Source organism: Eumetopias jubatus, unplaced genomic scaffold (genome assembly GCF_037043125.1).
Source record: "Eumetopias jubatus isolate StellerSeaLion01/CBP00866 unplaced genomic scaffold, mEumJub1_p1.0 scaffold_14, whole genome shotgun sequence".
Taxonomy (NCBI): Eukaryota; Metazoa; Chordata; class Mammalia; order Carnivora; family Otariidae; genus Eumetopias; species Eumetopias jubatus.
Genome location: NW_028274820.1, coordinates 63,539,180 through 63,560,869, shown reverse-complemented (window position 1 = coordinate 63,560,869; position 21,690 = coordinate 63,539,180). Strand labels below are relative to the sequence as shown.

Sequence of the window (21,690 nt, the reverse complement as noted above, 5' to 3'; positions counted from 1 at the left end):
TTTTTCAGGTTCAAATAACCTCAAATGCCTCCCCCCACCACCAAACCCGAAGCCAGGGCCTCCGCACTGATGGCAAGCCATGGTGCGCCTGTGTGCTCTTCAGACCTCGCCTGCCCATTTCTGCCAACAGAGCAAGTGGCTCGCTCCATCTTTTGTCCTCCAAAGACCCTGTTCTTGACCCGGACACACTGCTTGCCAGACAGCGTTACGACCATTTCTTTATACCTTTCTCTCACTTCTTAGACTGACAACTTTTTTGACATGACTGTCTTATATTTGTACCTTTGTACCTGAGAGCCTAGAACACTACCTGGTACATAGCAGATAATAAATGTTAAATCACTGCAGGGACAAATTAATGAAGGCATTGATGGTTTGACTATAGAACGAATTTTTCTAGGGATTTGCCCACAAGGAGAAAAAGGAAGTACAAAACCTAGGCAAGGAAATGGGTAAGAAGAAATGCAGTCAAGTAAAGTGAAAGAAAATAAAAAAGACCAGTGGATCCGTGTAGTTCTGAGGTCAAACTTTTACTTGGGGTCTATACTTCACTTCTCTTAGGTTTTGCCTCTCTCGGTGCTTAGAAAAGAATCTCTGGCACTTCCTAGATATTTGGCAGATATTGAAAATTGGATTCCTTGGCCTTGTATAAAAACGACACCTTCTTCTTTACACATAGGTTAAAAATAAAGATAAAATTTAGACAAGTAGCCTGACTATTATTTTTAACCACAACCTAAAGCTAACATTTAACTAGTAGTCCTGAAAGAATTGGGATTATAAACACATGTAAAAAACTTAATGGCAAGGCAAAAGGCCTGATGTGGTGTATGAATCCACATCTAAAGGAAACAAATCTATTTTGATGTTATCAAGTATTATTTTGCTTGTTGTTCTGCTTTACTTCAGCCTTCCCTAAAAGACCCCCAATCAGGTCTTTTTCAACAATGTAGTCTCCCATCCCGAGGGCAGACGCCTAGCAGGGTGCCCGTAATGTGGGCCACACTGGGTCAGAGAGGAGTGGAATTTAATCCAACGACCTGGATTAACTTAGACATTATTTCTATCTAGTATCCCTGATAATAATGTCCCCATGTGTCTTAAGAAACACCTGGAGCACATTCTGGGTTATAAACTATTTTTTCCGTACAAATTTTTCTACACAAACACTGCACCGGTCGCCACTCAGTCACTTATTTCTTTGTTGGTCTGTCTGTTTGTTTTAAATTTATTCTCCACTTATCTCCAAGAAGATTTGAGGTAGCAATTGCACTGAACATTTTTATATCCTTTGTAAAGCAATTCACTATTTAAAAAGATTCCTTGTTTCCTAACAGTACCATAATACATATGATAAAATATATCTTTATATTTGTTTTCTACAAACTGCATGGTTTATTTTCTGGAAATGTATCACAGATATATTGAGAGGACACCAGCAACGATGGATGGCAATACCTTCTGTCTTTATCACTGGAATAGAGGGAAAATAAAGTCATATCTCAGAAAATGTACGGTAAGAATAGCTATAATTGTCCATTCCATATTTGCTTGTTGAGAAAACGAGGAGTGATTTTTATACTTGTCTGAAAACATAAATTAGGACTTGCTTATCCATGTAGTCATTTCCAAATGAGACATGAAAATATGGACTCATGCATTATTACCGTCCAAACACAGCACTTTTGCGCAAAGACTTTGTTTCTCTGGTTTTGTCTTTTTAGTCTCCTAGTTAAACAGTGACCAGAAACAAAAGAGGTTTAATTGTGAGGGTGGCTCCTTAGATTTAGGAAGTTACAACCCAAAGGGGCGCATGGCTCTGGTAATGACAGAAAAGTTTTTGTGCCCTGGTAACTTAAAACACTGACTTTTTAAAAAGAATCATTCCAGATCATTAGTCCATTAGGTGAATTAAACACTTTGGCTATTTTCGTAGAACACTTTGCAAGCTTTTAACATTTCTTGAAAAGAGAGACACTCATGCCCCTTGCAGGGCCCAAGTCTTTAGCAACTGCGCGTCTCCGTGGGTTTGCCTCCCCGGAATATTCATGGACAGGCAGGATGCCTCTGACCAGGGGCCTTTAACATTTAAAATGTATTTTGTGAGTTCATCCTCTCTCTATCTTTCACAAACTATAAGGTTTAATAGCGATTAACACTAGACCACAGCACTTTCAAATTAACAATAGCCCTGCCAGTTCTAATTGGTATTCTAATTAGCCCAACCGATTCAACTAATTAAGAACATTAAACTTTTTAACAAAGGCTATCTTGCATTGAGTGTTGTAAAATGGAATTTAAGAGGGGTGGAGATGGTGGGGAAGGGGGAAAGAACAGGGCTGGATTTCTATTACAGACAGAGGAGCAGCCCGGGGTCTGGAGAAGGGGGGCAGGGATGGGCTGATGCCCTGCTTGATGGAGGGAGGGGTCAAGGCAGCCTTTGCGTCTGAGAAGGGTGAAAACAGGTTCATGCGGTGATGCTACCTTAGGGTCCGCGTGCCTGCTGAGACCTCTTAGAGGTGGTATTAAGGACGAGGCAGCCCTGTGTCGGTTCACAATGAAGGGAAACCATAGACCGTCCAGCTTTACGGACAGTATAACCTTTGTTACAATGAAGGAGATTGGGGCCGCACAACTGAACCTGCAATTTCAAACTGTGTTTAATTGAAATCTCCAATTTTCAGGACACCTCCGTGCTCTGGTAAACTTGGCAATGGAGCAGGATGAGCAATGCAGGCCATGCGAGGGCTGGCTGGATTTACGGTGAAAATAAAAAATGTGGCATCACACTCGCGTCCCCTCTTTCTCTCACATTCCATGTCTCATCCATCAGTAGATTCTGTGGGTTCTTCCTTCAAAACAGATGCCAATTCTGGTGACTTCTCTCACTTCCTACACAGAACCGCTCTCATCCAAGTCACCAGGGCCAACACGGAAGGTGTGCTCACTCCCAGGATTTGTACAACCCCACGAGCATGACCCTAAGGGTAAGTGCCTCCTCCAGTTTAGAACCCCGGGTGACTTCCTTGCTTCACCACATCACGGCTCTGCACCCACCATCATCTTTCACCTTGACACCTCCAATAGCCTCATGCCTGACCTCCACCTTACTTTGGCCCCGTAAAGCCTATTCTCCAACAGCAGCTCAAAGCAGCTCCAACGAGTGCCCCATCACGCTTCAGAGGAAGTTTGAAATCCTCATCATTGCACACCAGGCCCTACATGATCTGCAACTAGCTACCTCTTTGGCAGTCTTTCCTGTTTTTTCTCGTCCTGGGTCACTACACTCGAGGCAGGAGGGCTCCCCGGTGGTGAACCAAAGAGCCAGGGCTGTCCTTGCTGTGGGCTGTAGAGGGTACATTGTCTGCAGAGAATTTAAAAACATTTAAAACACTGTCATAGTTGATCTGCTTTTCATGATCACCATTTACTAACCATTCTAAGCCATGCCAGTGAAAATACCCGTCTAGGCAAAAAAACAATCTCTTGTTGTTCTGAGTCTGCGTTGTCCAACATACTAGCTATTGAGCACTTCAGATGTGACCCAAGTAACTAACAAACTAAATTTTAAATTTTACTTAATAAATTTAAGAACTGACGCTTGATTTAGGCCTGGAAAACTTCAAGAATGTTTTTTAACAACTCGTGTATGTGAATCTGTTTTCTGCTGTAAATTTTAGGAAATCTAAATCCAGATTGAGTATTTCTGACGGAAACTTAGCATACAAATGGATATGTGCTTCAATGTTAAAATACATACCAGAATTCAAAAACTTAGTACAAATGTAAAGAATGTAAAACACTTCATTAATTAATTTTTATATTGAACACATGTTGAAATGATATTTTAGTTACACTGGAGGGGAGTGAAACATGGTACTAAAATTAATTTCACCTGTTTCTTTTGCCTTTTTTTTTACTATAGATACCAGAAAATTTTAAATTACATATGTGTCTCACATTATATTTGGAAAGTACTGGTCTAAGTTCTAAACCAGGGTATGCAAATTGCTACCTATAGGCAAAATTCAGTCTACCATCTGTTTTTGTACAGGCCAAGAGCTAAGAACATTTTTGCCTCTTTAAATAGTTGAAAAATACCAAAATAAGAACCAAGATTTTATGACATGTAAAACTGTGTGAAATGCAATTTTCCATGTCCATAAATAAAGTTTTATTAGAACACAGGCACTCTCATTTGTTTATGTGTTGTCTCTGGCTGCTTTCACATTATAACAGCAAAAGAGACCTTAGGACCTGCAAAGCCTTTAAGTATTTACTATCTGTCTTTCTAGAGAACAGGTTTATCCACCCTTGTTTTAAAGAATTGATTCGGTTGCTATTGAGTTTTGATATGTGTTCTAAAGGAAAGTAAATTCAGAGAATTCCTAGTTATGTAGCTGGCCCCTGACACACATAGACAGAAGTACAAGCCAGGCACGTGGATATAAACAAAAAAAGCACAGGTACTTTATAGGAGTATTGTGACAGTTAGGTAATGTAATAAAGCACCCAAGAGAGCCTAACACTTAGTAAGCACCAAATAAATGCTCTTCCCCAAAAAACAGCCTCCTAAGGAGCTTAACTCATTCCAGAAGAGGAGACAGATAGGTAAGCAGGCAATTATAATTTCTTATGGCAAGTATAGCTGTCCAGGTACTTATAAGGAGGTAGCTAACACAGTCTGAGGGGAGATAGCAATCAATGGACCTTCAGACACTCTGGCATTACTGAGAGGCCACTTTGGTAATACAGTCATCACTCATCTCTAGTTCTGAAAGTCCTGTGCATAATGTTCGTCAGTACTGTTAGTGATATGTGCCAGAAACCCCAACCAGAATTTTTTTAAGTGAATTTATTGTTCCCATAACTAAAAGTCTGGGGTAGGACTTGCTTCAGACATGGCTTGATCCAGGTACTCAGAAAATGCCATCAGGAATCTGTCCATGCCAGGTCGACTCCTCCCCCGCACCCCGTGTGTGCATTCTTCTCAATCAGCCTCCCCTCAGGAGTGGCCAAGATGGTACCCGCAGCTCCAGGCTGACGTTTTTCCAGCTCAGCAGCTCAGTGGAAAGGAAGTGCCTTCTTCTAATAATTCCATCAAAAGCTTGGGGCTGATTCTTATTGAGATCACATGGGTCATATGCTGGTCTGCCAGCAATCACTCCATATTAGGGGATAGAATTTGCTGATCAGAGAGGCCTGGGCCCTGAGTCTAGCCTATCCTTGGGGGTGCAGCTAGCCCCATGGGAGGCATGGGGACAGACAGTGGACGAGGCTTCATCAGCCAAAGAAAAGAGGAGCATTTTTGCCAAAATATGAAGAAATGACTTTTGGCACTCAGAAACAGATTCCACTCAAAATAATAAACCAACAATTAAGTATTCTAGAAACTTAATAACTAAAGCTGTGATTCATTAAATAAGAACAACTTCTTTTGCATCATTCAGAAGTTATGCTTAACCAGGTAATTGTCTTAATATAGAGAAAGAAAAAAATATATAGCAGATAAATTAGCCGATAAAATATATTTGGCCTCAACTTTTTTTTGAAGAAATTTGCCTTCTTTGGGACAATCATTTATATGAGATAAGTATAATTCTAATGACAGAACAATAGATTAATCTTACATTTTTCATTTCCATTTATGGTCTTCTTAAAGAATGATTCTAGATTTTGTGCCAGCTATTTCCAAGAAATCGTATTTATTCATTGGGGTATGTGGATATGCCTATGTATATATGTGTGTATTTCTCTGTGTGAGTTGTAAAACAAAAATAAATGAACAAAATGTTCCCCTTTTTAAAACACATTTTTAGGGCGCCTGGGTGGCTCAGTTGGTTAAGCGACTGCCTTCGGCTCAGGTCATGATCCTGGAGTCCCGGGATCGAGTCCCGCGTCGGGCTCCCTGCTCAGCGGGGAGTCTGCTTCTCCCTCTGACCCTCCTTCCTCTCATGCTCTCTATCTCTCATTCTCTCTCTCTCAAATAAATAAATAAATAAAATCTTTAAATAAATAAATAAATAAATAAATAAATAAAACACATTTTTAAAGTAAATAATGACAAAGCATTCTTTTTTCCCATCATCTTTTGCTGGACCAAAAATAGGTGAGGCCCCTGCATAAAATTTGGGGGGTACTTGTTATGAACTGAATGTGTGCCCCCCAAATTCCTATGCTAATGTGATGGTATTTGCAGCTGGGACTCTTTGGGAAGTAATTAGGATTAGATTAGGTCACAAAGATGTGGCCTTCATGCTGGGATTAGTGGCCTTTTAAGAAGAGAAAAAGATGTCCCCCTCACTTCCTCTCTCTCTCTCTCTCCCCTCCCTACCTCCCTCCCCCACCTCCCATATGTGTACACATGAAAGACCACGTGAGGACACAGCGAGAAGGTGGCTGTCTGTAAGCCAGGAAGAGTGCCTCCCTCATCAGAAACCGAATTTGCCGGCATATTGATCTTGGACTTCCAGCCTCCAGAACTGTGAGAAGTAAACTTTTGTTGTGTAAGCCACCCAGTTTAGGATATTTTGTTCCAGCAGTATGAGAAAACTAAGCACCAAAGTCAAGATAAATAATATTCATAATACAATGTTTTTAAAATTCAAGATTAATGCAAAAATCCACAATCAACAAAATACCAAAATTTTATGTCCTCTTTGGCCAAATCTAGTGACCTTGCTTCTGCTTTTGACCTTTGGGTATCTGAAGATAGTCCTGATTATTAGCCTTTGGAAACTCCTGGGGTTTTCTGGGTAAGGACTCTCAGTATTTTGGCACTGAGGATGGTGAGCCAGCAGGGCTAAATTCATGGGTGTGCCACCCATGTGCCCTGTGCTTGGTTTAATGATCTGCTGACGCCATCTTGAAATTTTTAATAATTTCTGAAAAAGGGGCCCACATCTTCATTTTGTTCTGGGTTCCACAAACAATGTAGCCGGCCCTGTACACCTGCTTTAGGTGTCCTTCATTCAATAATAATGTAAAATCCACAATTCCAGAGACCCCATATTGTAAACTCCATCTCCAACTAAACATAACCCAGTCAAAAAAGGGAGCCGGTAAAACACTTGAGATAAAAGAGAAAGGTAGATATCCCCCTGCTGTGCATTCCCCACCACAGAAGCCAAACAAAAGAGAAGAGGAAAGTAAAGTAAACCAGTGAGACAGATTCAAAATATCCTTCACACTCATCATAAATAAAGACACATTAGCCCTTGTGGGGTACTAGGTCTGTCCCATCAGAAATTTCAATCCTGCGAGAAACTCCAGAAGAAAGGAAACCACTCAGTGAAATGATAAGTTTGGGACATGCGCCTACCACACCCTGCTCCTGGAGAGTCATAATGTACATCGGTATACAGAAGAGCCCAAGAGAACGTGCTTTAAAGAAAACAAACATTGACCATGCAACTCTTTTTCTCTCTTGTTTGAGTGATTCCTATTAATAGTCTACAGAGCATTCTTTGGGCAACACTTTATTAGTTCATGGCATATTAATCAGAAAGTGTATTTTGGGAGGAAAAAACAACTTGAGTTCCAGGAATAGAGGAAGCATATAGAATTGCCAGGTAAAATACAGGATGCCCAGTTAAATTTGAATTTCAGGTAGACAATGAATACTTTTTTAGTATAAGTTTGTCCCACACCTAAATATATCTAAAATACAGATTCAGCTGAGTGTCCTGCATTTTGATTCACTAAATCTGGCAATTTTAGTAGCATACCTATTCTGCCATATCCCCACACCAGGTGTATTTCATATGCACAGTGGGTGGCTTATGAAAATTGGAAGGTAGAGGAAGTGGAAGAGGCAGACACTTGCACAGATTCTTCTTCAGGCCCTTGTGGGTTAGTGGGTAACCCCCAAAGCACAGTGATTCTCAACCCTGTGGAGATTTAAAACATGCTCTTGGCCAAGCCCTACCTCCACAGACAGGTGGAGTTCTCCACCAGGCATAGTACCCAAGAAAAAAAATGAATATAATCAACCTTGTATTATAGTTTCTTTATACCAACACAATCATCAAATATTTTTGTTATTTTTAGGGAGGACAGGGCCTCTGAAAGCCAAGTATCCAGGGCCCAGAAAAGTGATCATTTCACACTGCCCAGAGATTCTGAATTAAAGGCCACACCCCCACCTATACGATTGCCTCTGTTCATTTAGTTATGACTAGAATTTCCATGAAAAACAAAAGTAAGTTTTCTCCTGAGGAATGGTTAAAAACCAAGTGCTCAAAAGGCCTGAAGAGTTACACTTTAGGATTTCCTTTCAATCTGTCTTTTCTTGCCATAGAAAAATTATAATTCTCCAGGTAGGAAGGTCGATTTCGCCCCAATTTCCAATGGGCTATTATATTGTTATTGCTGTCACCACTGAAAGTGTCTAGGGTCATTTCAGACCAAGAAAAGACAGACTTCCTATGGAGCCAGATGAAATGACTCTTGCCTACACTTCAGCAATGTCTCAACGTGAATCTAAAGAATGCCCCTAAAGACCAGGAGCCCCTCTGGGGCAAGCACCAGGTTTTAGTCATTTACCATGCTAGGCACTCAGTAACTGTAGCCGTGAAAGTATGTGCCATCATTAAGTGTCCTCTCTGGCCTTTAATTCATTTATTTCTATTTCACTTACAGTGCTGAGTCTTGCTCAGCCCCCTCCCAACATGGACTGTTTGCAAGAGAGATGCTAATCTGGAAAGGCTTCTGCTTTGGAAAACAGAGAATCATTATTAATATTGTGGATTTCCCATTCCTTACCAGTCCACCAAATGTATGTGCCGCCTCAGTCGCCAAGTAACCAGCAGGGCCAGATGGAGCATGATGGAGGATGGTTTCTTCCATTCTTTTAATGTCAACTATCTCCAAAAAAAAAAAAAAAAAAGTAGGGGTGGAAAAAGTAGAGCTAGCGTCCTGAAGATTAGCATCACCTCTGACCAAGTAAGCCAAACTTTTATTCTGTGAATGGTAGAAGGTCCAGTGGGGGGATGCTTCATCTTCAGATCAAAAGAATAATGATAGATTTCCCCCAGAAAATGACACTGGGCAATCAACGAATTCAAAGCCATGTGCCACAATCTTAGACTGGATCTCGTACCAATACTGGTGGCCAAAATGAACTGCAAACTGCTGAGTGGGAAAAGTTACTGTAGCTTTTAAGAGAAATAATTAGCCGTGGAGCAGCCTTTTAGGATAAGGTGCCAGGAAGGAGATAGCTGGGTTCAGTCTTCACATACAGACTGTATAAAATTACGGATCATTATTACCATGACATCACCTCTTGCTTTCTGAAGGATTTTTGCTGCTTAAAGAATTATATAATCTAGCATATAACTTCCAGTATGTGGGGCATGAAGCTCTTTGTCACTGACTTATTATTTCATTGCTTAGCCATGGTGTTAATGAAGCAAAGATCACAGCTTTGATTGACAGATGGGTCTCATTGTTTTAAGGTGTTCTGCAGCCAAATGTACTGTGCTGCTATCGATTGATTCAATTCTGTATCAATATTTATTGAGTTCCTACTATGTACAAATCAGTGCGTTGTGTGACACAGGGGCTGCAAGACAAATGAAACAGAAATCCGAGATAGTTTTTGTCCTCACCATCTAGTGGGGGAGACAGATGAATTCACAAATAGATACACTACAAAGCAAATTATGCTAAGCACAATCATAGAAGCACAAAGTGTAGTGGGAAATCAGAGGAGAAAGATTAATTCCAACCCACGAGGATGTGAATGGATCGCCATGAATTTATCACTACCCCAGGAACAACAACTTACCACATATGTTATAATAACAGTGGGCTAGGATTGCTATTTTAAAACACAAATGAAAAATATATTGTAATTAGATGAGATTTGTCAGCCAAACAGAGCAAACCAACCAGAAGTCTAAAATACAAAAAGACAAATAATGATTTGGGCTTTTGCATTTTATGCAGGATTAGTTAGCTGCTTATTTTATTGCTATAGGTGTGGACCATGATTTTTTATTTTTTAATGTGTTCTGGAGGTTATGAGACCTACCTGCATATGGCAGATCCCATGGCAAATACATGCATCCCCTGGGGAGTGATTGGATCATGCCTATGTGCTTTTGAATCTGTGGCATTAGCAAGGTTAGCCTTTTGACCTAATGCTTTAGTTTCCAAAGTCATCTCTGGGCTTATATCAGCAAGTATGTGGACATTAGGACTAAAAAAAAAAAAAAATGCTTTCTATCTTTTGGGTGTGCAGTGTATTCTTCCATCAAAGCCACTAAGAGATTCAAAAGTAGGTAGAGACAAAGAGCAAAGCTTTCAGCATTTCTATGGGAAAGAAATGGGACTATACACAGCCAAGAAGTTCAAATCTCTGAAAGATCTGTTGCCCAGTTCAGTCTTCATTCAGAAGTTATTTGTCCTTAAGGTGTTGTTATCTTTCCTGGCCCAAGGTGCTGAAATTGAAAGCAGAAATCTGTAATATTTTCAGAACAACTGGTTTCACTAACATCATAATATGAGCTCCCCAACTACACACTGAATGCTTTGGTGACCAGAGGTCATTGCCAGAGACAGGAGCCCTTCCTTCACAAAGGGTTGAGAAATTATTTCACATAAATGCTTTATACTCAATTCTCTCCACCCCTATTTTTATTTTAAAATAATCTGTCAAATAATAATGCAGTGCTTACCATGTACCAGGGACCGTTCTAGCCATTCACATCTAACAACCTATAAGGTAAGAATATAATTATCTCCATTTGTCAGATGGAAACATTGAAGAATAGGACCTTGCTAAGAGTCAACCAGCTAGAAGGTGGCAGAACCAGGGGGTCTGGCTCCAGACACTGTGCTTGAATCACTACACCAGTCTGCTCATGTATAAAATCCTCATATAACTGTTGTAAGAATTTTATAACATATGCAGACAAGCTAGCACAAAGAAAGTATTCAAAAATATTAGGTAATATTCCATTGATCAACTATTAGCCTCTGTAATTTAGCTATTGTGTTTTAAAACTTAAAATGCAGTACGCTTTAAGTGCTAGTATTCTCTGAAACATGTTCTTGGCAAAACTACTGCATAGTCTTAAATTGGCGCTATGTTCCTAAAGGATGCCAGATAAACAAAGAAGGGAGTCATTTGTTTGATACTCTGCACTGTAGTCTGTCCCTCACGCTTCTCAATGCTCTTAAGTTTGTTACTTTTCTTTCCTCAATGGCACTCTAGATTCCTTGAAGAAAAGGATTACCTCTACTACTCTTCTCTTCCACAATCATAGTGGCTTGATACATAGGAATCCTTCAGTAATTATTTGTAGATTGGTAATCAATGCCCTCCTCGATTAGAATACAGGGGTCCATAAATTAGCGATAATGTTACTGATCTTATGTAAGGATTTTAGAATGTGGGTGGTCGTCATGTGGGTAATTACTAAAAATTAACTTTTTGTAAATGTCCTATTTTAAACTTCTCTTGAAATCATACATGCAGAACACACATATGCATTTCTGTTGGATATATACCTAGGAATGGAATACACCTAACATATATATGTTCACTAAAAAAATATGTACTAGAATAGCATGACTTATAATATCCCCAAAGAGAAACTATCCAAACATCTGTCAACAATAGAATGGAGAAACCAATTGTACAGCAATGAGAGTGAACAATCTACAATTTCGTACAACAGCCTGGGTAAAGTGCACAAACGAAATGTTGAGATAAAGAAGTCAGATCCAAAATCTATTTAATATACAAAATGATTCTATTTATTTAATATGCAAAATGAACAAAACCAATTAATGCTGTTGGAAATCAGGATAGTGGTTGCTCTTGGGGACATGTAGTTGGTAACCTTGAAGGAGCAGGAAGGAAGCTGTTCTTGATAGGGATCTTACTAAACAGATGTGATTAGTTTATCAGAATTAATCGAGCCGTATGCTTATTGTCCACATGTAGTTTAGTCTCTACTATACTTCAAATAAAAGTAAAAAAAAAAAAATCCTCCACATACTTGCAAGCTCTACTCAAATTTTTCTTCATTCCTTGCCAACAACCTCTCTTATCACAGTGAGCTCACAGTGTTTTTAATCAGACTATTGTGGACATATTTTATGTGCTAATTCAACTTGAACTTCCTTGACAGGTGGGGCTCTTGGTTATTCACCTTTACTTCCCCTTACAATGTCTACAGCGGTAACATATAAAAAGTGTTTTGATGAGTGAATGAAAATGAAGGAAAAACAACTCCTTGTCCTGAAGGAACAGACATGAATGGATGAATAAATGAATGAATGAATGATACATAGCTCTTAAACAGCAGGATCAGGATTTAAATGAAGGGCTCAACCCTCATAGAAGCTCACTGTCATGACAACTGAAATCATTGTCAGATGAATACATTATACATGGCATTCTACTGAACAACCTGTAAACATTGATCTAAAATACAAATGGATAATAAAAAGCTTAAGTCACCAAATATATTAATAGGATGAGTCTTCATTTTGTGGATAGATTCATGGTTAAGTTTTTCTACTCCATCTAATATTTAGTATTTATTCAGAATTTTTATGTACATGAAACAGTTCTAGGCAGTTTGTTGACATTTGATTATTTAATTCCTAAGGTCAACAAGTATAGTTGTTAAAAAACTAGAATTTTTATTCAGACAGACCTAGATCCAAATCATGATCCCCTCACTTAAAAAAGGAACGGTCCTGGGTACATTAGCAAAGTTCTCTGAGCTGCAGCTTCAGAGCACCTACAGTGGAGATGGTCACATCTACCTTACTGCAAGGTTCCCACGAGGCTGTGTATGTGAAGTGCCTCTCCTGGTGCTTGGCGGATTGCATATGGAGGAGCACCGTTCGACATCACCATGACCACAGGTTAAGCCACTTCCCTGCATCACATCCACACCCATCCATCAGTAAGTTCTGGTGACTCTCTCTCCGAAATACGTTTCTAGGCTTCCTCCCTTCATTTCCATCACCCCACTCTAAGCTGAGGTGTAGTCAGCCCCTAGCGATCTGTCCACTCATACAGGCTTTGTAAATTCTCTTCCTGCTTCTTTTTCTCTCTCCAACTCTTCTCAGCCAGAGTGATCTTTTCAACTCTTTAATTGCCTGAAGTACTCCCATGACTTCCTTTGAAATAAATTCTGAATACATTCCATGACCTACACAGTCTCATAGGATCTGATCCCTACTGTCACTGTCGTTTCCCCCAGAACATTCAACACGGCACACATGCTCGTGCCTCTGCTTGCTGCTCAGCCTTCATGACTCAGCTTCAAGGATGACTCAGAAAGGGCTTCCCAGACACTTGAATCAGGTAGGGCTTCCCATGATTCTCTGTAGCCACCAATATGTAAATTTCACATTTCTGTGATTACCTATTTATCGCCTGTCTCCCCCCTCTAGACTCTAGATTCCCCAAGAGCTTGACATAACTGTTCTACATGCCATCAAATGGTCATCACTAACCAGGGTCCGGAACAAACCTCTTCATTCAGTAAGTAGGTACTTAATGCCTCTTGTGTGCAAGCCCAAGAACCGTAGATTAATACACACATTAAATAAGGAATGGATTGTGTTAGCAAGTGATGAGTGCTATGGAGAAAAGCAAAACTGGGAGACAGATAGGAGGGACGGATGGGGGTGGGGTACAATATAAAGTAGGGTGGTCAAAGGGGACCTCCTTGACCAGGACATTTGAGCAGAGACTTGAGGGATGTGCCATACACAGGAGAAGAAGTCCAGTTCGAAGGAAGTGCAAGGACCCTGAGGCAGACGTGCCTGGGTGAGTGGAGGGGAGAGCAGTAGAAGACGGGAACAGAAAGACCAGAAGAAGCCTCTGGGCCTCTATGAGGACTTGGCTTTGACTCTGAGGGAGGGGAAGCCACTGCAGGGTTTTGAGCATAGTGGAATGCAGTCTGATTTATGTTTTAACCAGATGCCTCTGGCTCCTGAGTTGAAGACTCTACCGAATATAAGGGGCCAAGAGTGAGAACCCAGAAGCCATTTGGGCCAGGTGAGAGATGATGGGGGTTTGGATGAGGGAAGGAGCACTGGAATTACTGAGAAGTGGTCAGATTCTAGATGTAATTCTCTTTGCTAAAGGTATAAGAGAAAGAAAGGAGTCACGCATGACTCCAAAACTGATATTCAATAAACCTTTGTTGGATGGATGAATGGGTGAAAAAATGAGTGAATGAATGACATACAGCCATTAAACAGAAGGATCAGGATTTCAAGCAAGTTTAATAAGACATCAAAACATTCATTGTGATTCTTAAACTTTTAGAATCTGACCGAGAGTCTTTCTTTAGAAAAATGCACATATTTACATACATGCCAAATTTGCACATAATCTTAGGAAGCTCCAGAACCTCTTGAAATCCAACCAGAAATCCCCTGTTAAGAGAGCCTGCATGTCACCATACAAGCATGTAACCTAAAACTTGATTTTCAAAATGCATTTTGCATGAAACCATTGCAAAACATCTCTTGCCTGAAGTTCCCACTCCAATCTTAAAATGGATTAATGTAACAGAAAAGAGACAAATTGTACTTCCATTTTCTATGCTTAAAAATAACCATCTCAACACACATTATTGGAATATAACACTAATTTCTAAGTCAGTGTCATAAAAAGTCGTAATCAGGGCCAATAAATCATTCTTAATACTTGTGAAAGACTAAAGGAAACTATACATTTTCTTACAGTAACATCACAAAACTTAATAAAGCACCATTTCTTTATGAAGGTCTGGAACTATAATAACTCAGTCCAATAACACTGGTCTTCTCATACTGGTAGAAGTTTTAACTGGCAGATTTAGAGGACCTTACTTAATAACAAATTCGAAAATGAATTTAATACATGCATTTGGGGGAGTCAAATGAAAAGTATGCTCCATGGAGGAAAAATAATAAAATGTATTTCTGGAAAGAACAGCAGTGCCGTTCTGTGCAAAGTCTAAAATAAAAGATCGGATGTTGCTGTATTTTGTGAATTGCATAAACAACCATATAATTACCGCAAAATAATAGTACAATTCAGTTTACGCTTCACCCTGGAGTAAATCTATAAAAGCAATTCAAACAAATTCAAGTTGTCCTCAAATTTCCTGATTATCTGTTTGATCTAAGTAATCTTTCAGGTGTGTACATATATATGCATGTATTATGTATATATACACACACATATGTATTATAAAACATTTAGACATCTATGTTCAAATCATACTTTTAAGCCCTCTAAGTCTTCAAGGGGAATAAGGTGGTTTCGTGTTTTGCCTTATATTTTCAATACTTTTATTTAAATCCCAAGAGTTGTTTTCCAAAGTGGGATGCTCTGCTACAGCCATAAAACTCTTTCAAGCCACGGGGGATGACAGAGTTAAAACTCTAAAAGATTAACACTGGGCTCGCTCACAGGCTTACACTCTGCCCTGAAGCATTTGTCTAAGAGCTTAAAAAAAAAAAAAAGGCAATAGAGAAAATTGTCCAAAATCTATCTCAGGAAGCACTTTACTTCTAGGGGAAAATACTCGGGTCCTGAGGTTTTGCTGCCTGATCCTGCCCGGGTCTACATTCTGTTGCCTTCCTCCCTAGGAGAGCTGTGAAAAATGCCTGTCATGTTCCAGACTGATCTCTTAGGTTATGAGAGGAGTGTGAAAGGGAACTCAATAGAATTCTCCTTTGCTATGACACAGGTACCCGTTGGATGACCTAAAAATAACAACCCTTCAGCCTTGATTTAGACGTTTGGCTTCTACAGCCTTACAATGAATCAAATTATATCTACATTTTCTGTGGGTCACTTTTATAAATGATATATGAGAAATTACCCAGTGAAAGCAAGACAAAGGCAGAAAGACACACATTGAGCCCATTAAAAAAAAATCTATAAAACGTTTTGGCCCCAGAAGCAAAGATCGTATCAGTTAAATCAGTATCAAATTGAATTAAGATGTTACGATAAGTTAAGATAAACTTTGGTGTGCAGTGATTGCTGTAAAATGAGAAAATATATTATAGAAATGGGGATAATATTCTCCCCATCCTCGGAGTATTTGTCTATAATTCAGAACGTATTTCTGTTTGCAGTATTGGTGTTAACGTGCTTTCTTAGCAGAGAGTAGAACAGCCGTTATGGTGTATGTTATGAATGCATATTAACAGCAAAGGCATTTCCATATCTGGAACTATAGTAGAAAATGCATAACAAAATTTCTTTTGAAAGATTATTGTACAAACACACTGAATCCTTGCTAAATCTTGACATAACAACTTTTTGTCCCCCCCCTTTTTTTGAAAAGGAAATCTGGGACGTTCAAACAATAGGTTAATACTCAGCAAACCTCAACACAGATTCTATCCCCCTTCACCCCACCTCACCACCACCACCAAAGGTTTTTATTTCATGTTCAACGGCAGAAATAGAACAGTCCCAAATGTTTTCATCAAAAAAACTGTTTCTCATTTGTCTGCACACTGCAAAGATAAAATATAAAATCTATCCTTGCGATGAGCTACATTGGTGATAGTTTTCTACTCACATGTCATGTTACCATTCCTTAGATTTTGATTCTCATGTTTGTGATGCCCGTAATATAATGCAGCTTCTGGGGACTCTGCAAGTTTAGAATATGGTATAATATGTAAAATGAGTGACAGGCTTTGTGGTTCCTGACTCTTGATACTTATGCCCCTTTATATTTAAAAAATTAAACCATACGTGAGAACAAACGGAAGTCTGCATCTGCTCTTCCTATAGAAACTCTCTGTGTTGAAGTAAAAGGTGTGTGTAGTTTTTGAACCAAAGGCCATATGAAATAAACTCAATGCACCCTTGACCGGTAATAGCCCCTTAAACAACACATTTTGAAACGCCTCTGGTATGTCTGACTTTTTTGAAAGGTAATCTAGGCCAATCTACTTCACTTAAGTTAAGAACTTATAGCCTTATTTTTCTATTAAATTTGCATTTTTAGCAGAACATTGAGAGAGAAAAATTATTCTCCTTTACCTAACATAATTCTCCTTTTTACCATCTTCCCCGTCTTTTCTAGAACTGTCCAGGCCAAGTTGAGTAACTTTGAGGGGAACAGAAATGAGTGGGATATGACAGGAGCAAAACTGAATTTAATTTGAGGCCCCCGATGCCAATTTGGAACCAAAGTGCATTAAAGCAGCAGAATTCTAAACCTTTCAAAATTGGGATTTATAAGGGGAATGCTAACACAGATTTAACAGTTACAACTCTGCCAGGGATTACTTTAATACCAAAAGCATACTGTCTCACTTTATAGAAAGAGATTATTCAGTTGTCAAACAACAAAGGTTGTGCTTGTCCATTTTTAAACTTTTTTTTTTAAGTGCACTTTTTACTTTACTGATGGGCAATTCTGAAATAAAACGTTCTTTCTTTTTTTTTTTTTTTTTTTTGCAAGGGAGGGGGTGACAGGGGAGCAGAGAAAAGGAGAGGAAGGTGGAGTTTGCCTCTGGTTTCACAGTTTATTTTATCAATAAGGCCTTGCCAGTTTCACTTAACTGTTTCTACCCCGCTTTTGTTAAGATACCAAAAGTGGGGAGGGGGAAGAAGATAAATATGAGTAAATCTGACAAAGAAAAACAATTGGACAGTGATATAAGAATGAGGAGACTTTTTAAAGTCTCCTTGGTTGTTGGTCTAGAGGGGGGAAAATGTGAGAAGATTTTTAAGAGAAAGGGAAAAAAATCTGAGGGCTTCAGAAAACAGAAAAGCTAATCTTTGATTAAAATACTCAGCAGAATGCCAGGGAAAGCGAGACAAAAACCTAAGAGCTATTTTTTATGTTTATTGTCTACGAACCTTAAGGAGAAAGAACAAGCAAGTTCACGCTGGAAAGAGATTGGGACAATGCAAGAGTGAAGTTGTGACTTTTGGTAGAGGACACGAGAATGTAGTTTGCAATCTTTCACAGGGAACTTGCAGACGTCTCTGCGTTTGAAATAGATAAAGAATCTCTCTGAAAAGTTGTTGAAAGGTACCAGTAAGTGTAGAAAGGGGAGCGTCTGAGGATGTCTTTCAGACCCCAGATGGAGAGACTGTTCTTTTATTCCAAATTCCTAAGAAGCACAGAAGTCGTCCATGTTAATAAGAGAACACACAGACACACACCCATAAGTTACATGCCATGAAACAAAACAAGGAAATAAGGAGACCTTTGTTGATCCCTGTTCGCTTACACAAATCTTAGTTTGCTTAAGCATCTCAAGACCCTTTTCCCGATTTCAGCTCCTCCTCACGGCTTTCTCTCCCCGGGTACCCAGGTGCAGGAAAGGGATGGGGATCTTTACAAAACGTCAACATCAACAACAACAAAAACCTCTCGCTCACACAAAAGCCCACCTTGTAAATGAATGGAATATTAACGACTACCTAATAGTTGCACCGTTGGCAGGACGAAACTGAACACTAACACAGCTATTTCTCCAGACTGCCAGTGAAGCCGAAGCAGCTCGAGGAGAAACGCACCTACTGTATGTGAAATGCTGGTGCAGATTTTTTCCCTATCAGTCTAACCTTCTGTGTTGATGCATGAATGCTGGTACCCACTTACAGGGATGCCAGATGATCAGTGCAGAATGAAGGTCCCAAGAGAGAGGATCACATGGTTCTCTCTGCCCTGTGACGTCACTAGCAGATGGCATGGGTACCAGCTCTGGCAGTTGGCATCAATGTCACTTTTTAGAGATCAATGAGATAGTGCAGATATACACAGATCTAGAGACTCCAGGAGACGATGCGACACTCAGCCTGAAAAGATTTGGAAGATACAAAATGAAAACTGATTATTGAATGAAATTAAAACCTAAGGTAATATAAATAAAGATCTACTTCAATTGATGCTGGCTTTGCATGCAAGTATTTAAAGATACAGTGTCACTGTCTTATAGTATTTATATGCTCTTTGCCATCTATAACTTCTTATCATATTTCATTCTTATGATGTAATTGTCACATACTTTCACTGCTATTATGTAACACTGCAAGTATGTGGACATTACTAAGAGTTTGTGCGTGTGTGTGTGTGTGTGTGTATGTGTGTGTGCTGAGGGGGCTGGAGATTGTTAAATTGAAAAGTCTCTGTTTTAACGTGCCTATTTGTTTGAAGACTTTAGATGAAAATACTTGCTGCTTCACCAAACGAAAGCCAAAATTGCATTTGAAACACAAATTATTTTCCCCTTTCATTCGGGATTCTGAACACACGTGCACAATTGCAGTCAGAATCCTTGGACCGTTCCTGTCAGATATTAGCTAGGGGGAGACTTCTGTGGCTCGTAGAACAAAAACACTATGAGAGTGGTTTTTTGTCCAGGATGATTTGAACAGAAGCAAACAGACAATTACATTTGGAAAAATTGTAAATGTAAAAGCAGTCTTAAGATTTTCTTTGATTACAAAAATGCCAGTGATTTTTATTTTTTTTAATTTATTTATGGAGTTTATTCCAAATTAGCCCAACCTCCCTCCCCTTTTTTGTGAAGGGTGGGAAAATAGTGCTCTTTTATGTATTTCTTCACTGATCAGAAAGAAATCAGTTTAAAAAATTGGCTCTGATTTATCTTTTCTTTAAATTTCTAAATGTCAACAGCCACTTATCTAAATTTGCAGTTACATAATACAGCAGATAAAGTTAAGGCTTATTTCTTTTTCTAAAACAAAACAAAACAAAACACCTCACAAATTTGTCAGTTAATGGAGAGATAACACTTTTTTATTTTAAAAACTGGTGTCTCTTCTCATTTGGTACTCAGGGGAATTGGAATTAATGAAATTCTGCATTGCTATATCATGTTTTGCATTTGCTTGAATTCCACAGTCCTTGTTGTGCATTAAAACCAGTTTAAAATCAAAGGGAAGTGGAAATGGTGGTAGCATTATAATAAATGCTTCTTGTTTTATTTTCTTTTGATAATTTGCCTGTATAAATCGATCCTATTGCATGTGCCAATGTTTTTTTTTTCATAATTACTAGCCTGCACAAACTCAAAGATTCTATTTAATGTAAAAAATCGGTCCCAGAATCAGGTTTTTTCACGTGTTTTTGTATTCTTATGATTAAGTCATTAAATATGTTTTAAGTGTATAAACTTTAAAAATGAAAACACTTTAAATATTGTGCTGGCATTTTTTCAGGTAATTTAAGATTAGAGAACCATGTTAACACTACCGTTTGATGAGTCTGTTGTAATGCCAGAATCCCAGATGTGCAGAAAGTTTTCTAGAGAATGTGAGGACCAGAAGCAAATTAAGAAACCAGAAAGCTTTTCCAAACAGATTGTCCTTCGAGGAAAGAGCATCAAAAGGGCCCCAGGAGAAGAAACCGAGAAGGAAGAAGAGGAGGAAGACAGGGAGGAGGAAGATGAAAATGGCTTGCCCAGAAGGAGGGGTCTTAGGAAAAAAAAGACGACCAAACTCCGACTGGAGAGGGTCAAGTTCAGGAGACAGGAAGCTAACGCACGCGAGAGAAACAGGATGCACGGCCTCAACGACGCTCTGGACAATTTAAGAAAAGTGGTCCCCTGCTATTCCAAAACCCAAAAACTGTCCAAAATAGAAACTTTACGACTGGCCAAAAACTACATCTGGGCACTTTCTGAAATTCTGAGAATTGGCAAGAGACCTGACCTGCTCACGTTCGTCCAAAACTTATGCAAAGGTCTTTCCCAGCCAACTACAAACTTGGTGGCAGGCTGCTTGCAGCTCAATGCCAGGAGTTTCCTGATGGGTCAGGGTGGGGAGGCTACGCACCACACAAGGTCACCCTACTCCACTTTCTACCCGCCCTACCACAGCCCTGAGCTCACCACTCCCCCAGGGCATGGAACTCTTGATAATTCCAAGTCCATGAAACCCTACAATTATTGCAGTGCGTATGAATCCTTCTATGAAAGCACTTCCCCTGAGTGTGCCAGCCCTCAGTTTGAAGGTCCCTTAAGTCCTCCCCCAATTAACTATAATGGGATATTTTCCCTGAAGCAAGAAGAAACCTTGGACTATGGCAAAAATTACAATTACGGCATGCATTACTGTGCAGTGCCACCCAGGGGTCCCCTTGGGCAGGGTGCCATGTTCAGGTTGCCCACCGACAGCCACTTCCCTTACGACTTACATCTGCGCAGCCAATCTCTCACCATGCAAGATGAATTAAATGCAGTTTTTCATAATTAATGAGGAAAATGAAAATAAACAGTGGTCATTCACCTCCCCCGTCTAATTAAGACAAAGCAGATGCTTGTGGGCTGAGTAACTGGCACAACTCTATCTGAGGTGTTTACTAGTTCCTGAAGTGTGTTTCAACTATTGTGAGAATTTTCTATGTAATAATAAATCTCTTTTCGTATAAGGACTTCTTTTCCTTTCCTTTTGTCTGTAAAGCACTGTGATTCTGTTTCTACTGGAAGGATTTTTTTTCCCCCTTGTTTTATTTTCTTTTAAATTCACTTAATTTGTTTGAACAAGGTGTCTAAGAATATACTGTTGAATAAAGACATGCACACAGCATAACTCAATGTCTATTTCAGTTGTACAGTAATTATAAAAATGCATGTTATTAAAATCAGATGAATAAAATGATGTGTTTATAATTACTAGCAATTATATATTATGTATCTCTGAAAATTGAAAATATTGAG

At 39.3% G+C, this 21,690-nt stretch overlaps 1 protein-coding gene across 1 annotated transcript; it reads left to right on the top strand.

Annotated features, from left to right (window-relative positions):
* Nucleotides 1-20,212: 20,212 nt before the first annotated feature.
* NEUROD6 (neuronal differentiation 6) lies at nt 20,213-21,226 on the top strand. The gene has a single exon (XM_028119377.2). It carries the CDS (start codon nt 20,213-20,215, stop codon nt 21,224-21,226), a length of 1,014 nt encoding a protein of 337 aa, XP_027975178.1.
* Nucleotides 21,227-21,690: the final 464 nt, after the last annotated feature.